The sequence below is a fragment of the Ruditapes philippinarum genome, unplaced genomic scaffold (genome assembly GCF_026571515.1).
Source record: "Ruditapes philippinarum isolate M1 unplaced genomic scaffold, ASM2657151v2 ctg8982_1_1_1_1, whole genome shotgun sequence".
Classification (NCBI taxonomy): Eukaryota; Metazoa; Mollusca; class Bivalvia; order Venerida; family Veneridae; genus Ruditapes; species Ruditapes philippinarum.
Genome location: NW_026866278.1, coordinates 24277 through 26282, shown reverse-complemented (window position 1 = coordinate 26282; position 2006 = coordinate 24277). Strand labels below are relative to the sequence as shown.

Genomic DNA, 2006 nt, shown 5'->3' with positions numbered 1-2006 from the left:
CAATTACATCCAATCGTTACAGGGATGATTAGTTTTAAGTCTAGTTGTGCATATCAGCGGCTTGTAATGGTCCAATGAATTTTGTCGGATATATGCCCATTCAATTATTTTGTTCTTAAATTTGTCCGGACTACTTCTCTTACACTACTGGTGCAATGGCATTGAAAATTTATAGAATTGATTGGTAAGTCGTGTGCATATTTGAATGATTTTAGCCCAGTTATGGCCCTTGAATGAAAGGGTGTAAATAAACATTGTCCAGACTACTCCTCTTATACCACTGATGAAATGTCAATGAAATTTTAAAGGACTGATTGGTAGGTCAAGTACTTGTGCAAAAGACACATTCTCCAAGTATGTTTGGTTGAGACCACGCAAACAGAAAATGGACAAAATGTTACTGAAGCTTTCAAATACATCACGGTTGAATCTGGTCGGAGACCTCGACGATTAATAACTGACAAAGGTATTTATAAACTATTATTATTTCACCAATGTAAATTTCCCGTTTACTTTTATTATTTATAGTATGTGTACTTTAGAAATGACAACAGTATTAATATATTTTATACATTTTGTTTGTTTTCAGGTCAGGAGTTTAGAGCCAAGACGGTGCAAGAACTAATGAAGAAACATGACGTAATATATTCACCCACACAAAATGAGACAAAAGTGCGTACATCCGGAAGGTAAAACTTATTATTTATACTAACATTAAGATATTCTTCATTATTTACTGTATTTTTTAATGTTGACTTGAATAACTATTTAATTATATGTAATGTAAATCTAATGTAAATATATATTTTTCTTGTATCTTGTAGGGCCATTCAAACAATAAAAACGAGAATAATGAACTACCTGAACTACAAGGACAATTACACGTATTTACCAATTCTTGATAACATCGTGGAAAGTTATAATCAAACATTTCACCGAACAATTGGAATGAGGCCCATTGATGTGAAGGAGACCAACCAGGAGGAAGTTAGATTATCAACGTACTTCACACAAAACGAAAACAAAGGAAAGGGGAACATTAAATTGAGACCCTTCAAATTTAAGATTGATAATTATATACGGATCAGTCATCTGCGCACTGTGTTTACGCAAACGTATGATGAAACCTACACTGGAGAAGTGTTTCGGGTTTACAAACGTTATTACAGAAATACATTGCCTATTGTCGTCTTCAGGACATGCAACAAGAAGAAATTAAAGACTCATTCTATGAAAGCGAGTTACAGAAAGTGGACATTGATCCTAATCAAACATGGAAAATAGAGAAAATATTAAACTCCCGAGGAAAAGGACGAAATAAACAACTCTACGTCAAATGGAAAAGTTTCCCGCCTAAATTTAAGAGTTGGATAAAAGCTTCGGACTTCAATTAACGTTTTTGAGTTTATGTGTAAAATACTTAATATTGAGATGAAAGCTTCGGCCTTAAATTAACAATACTGTGTGTGTTTGTGAGTTTATGTTTAAAATATTTACTTTCTAAAAAATATAACTTTATTAATTGTATTTACATGTTGTAAATTGTACCATAAAAAAAACGTTTGTAAATAAATGTAAGTATGTAAACACCGGCTTGTTTTGCTTAAACCTTTATCACTGATATAACAACTTGTCGTCTGCTCTGTTAAACGCAATAAATAACATTTAACTACTGTAGCGTTGTAAAAATTGTTAAACCATATAGTTTAAACCGATGTTGACTCTCCCGCTGGTAAAGGTTAAGTGGGCGAAAATAAAATCCAATAAAGAGTACTGTGATTTAACTGGCTAATGGATAGTCACTTTTTGTAAAATTGTGAAAAAAATTAAATCAAATGTTTACCTTTGTCCGTATGAATGGGTTTCGCTTTTTATCTGTCAGTAAAAGGTTTATTGTCTCGATGTGTATCTATCGGTGGTTACAATACAAGTGAAATTATATTATTGGAGAAAGGGTTAAATATCATAAACGGGTAAAAGATGATGCGCCCGACAGAGATTATTCA

The 2006-nt window shown here is 32.5% G+C and overlaps 1 protein-coding gene across 1 annotated transcript; it reads left to right on the top strand.

Moving 5' to 3' along the window:
- Positions 1–589: 589 nt before the first annotated feature.
- Positions 590–1394, top strand: LOC132731987 (uncharacterized; the record flags this gene model as incomplete). Its single annotated transcript, XM_060718288.1, has 3 exons — positions 590–689; positions 825–987; positions 1197–1394. Coding segments are annotated over 3 exons (461 nt in total), but the record flags the coding sequence as incomplete, so codon positions are not given.
- Positions 1395–2006: the final 612 nt, after the last annotated feature.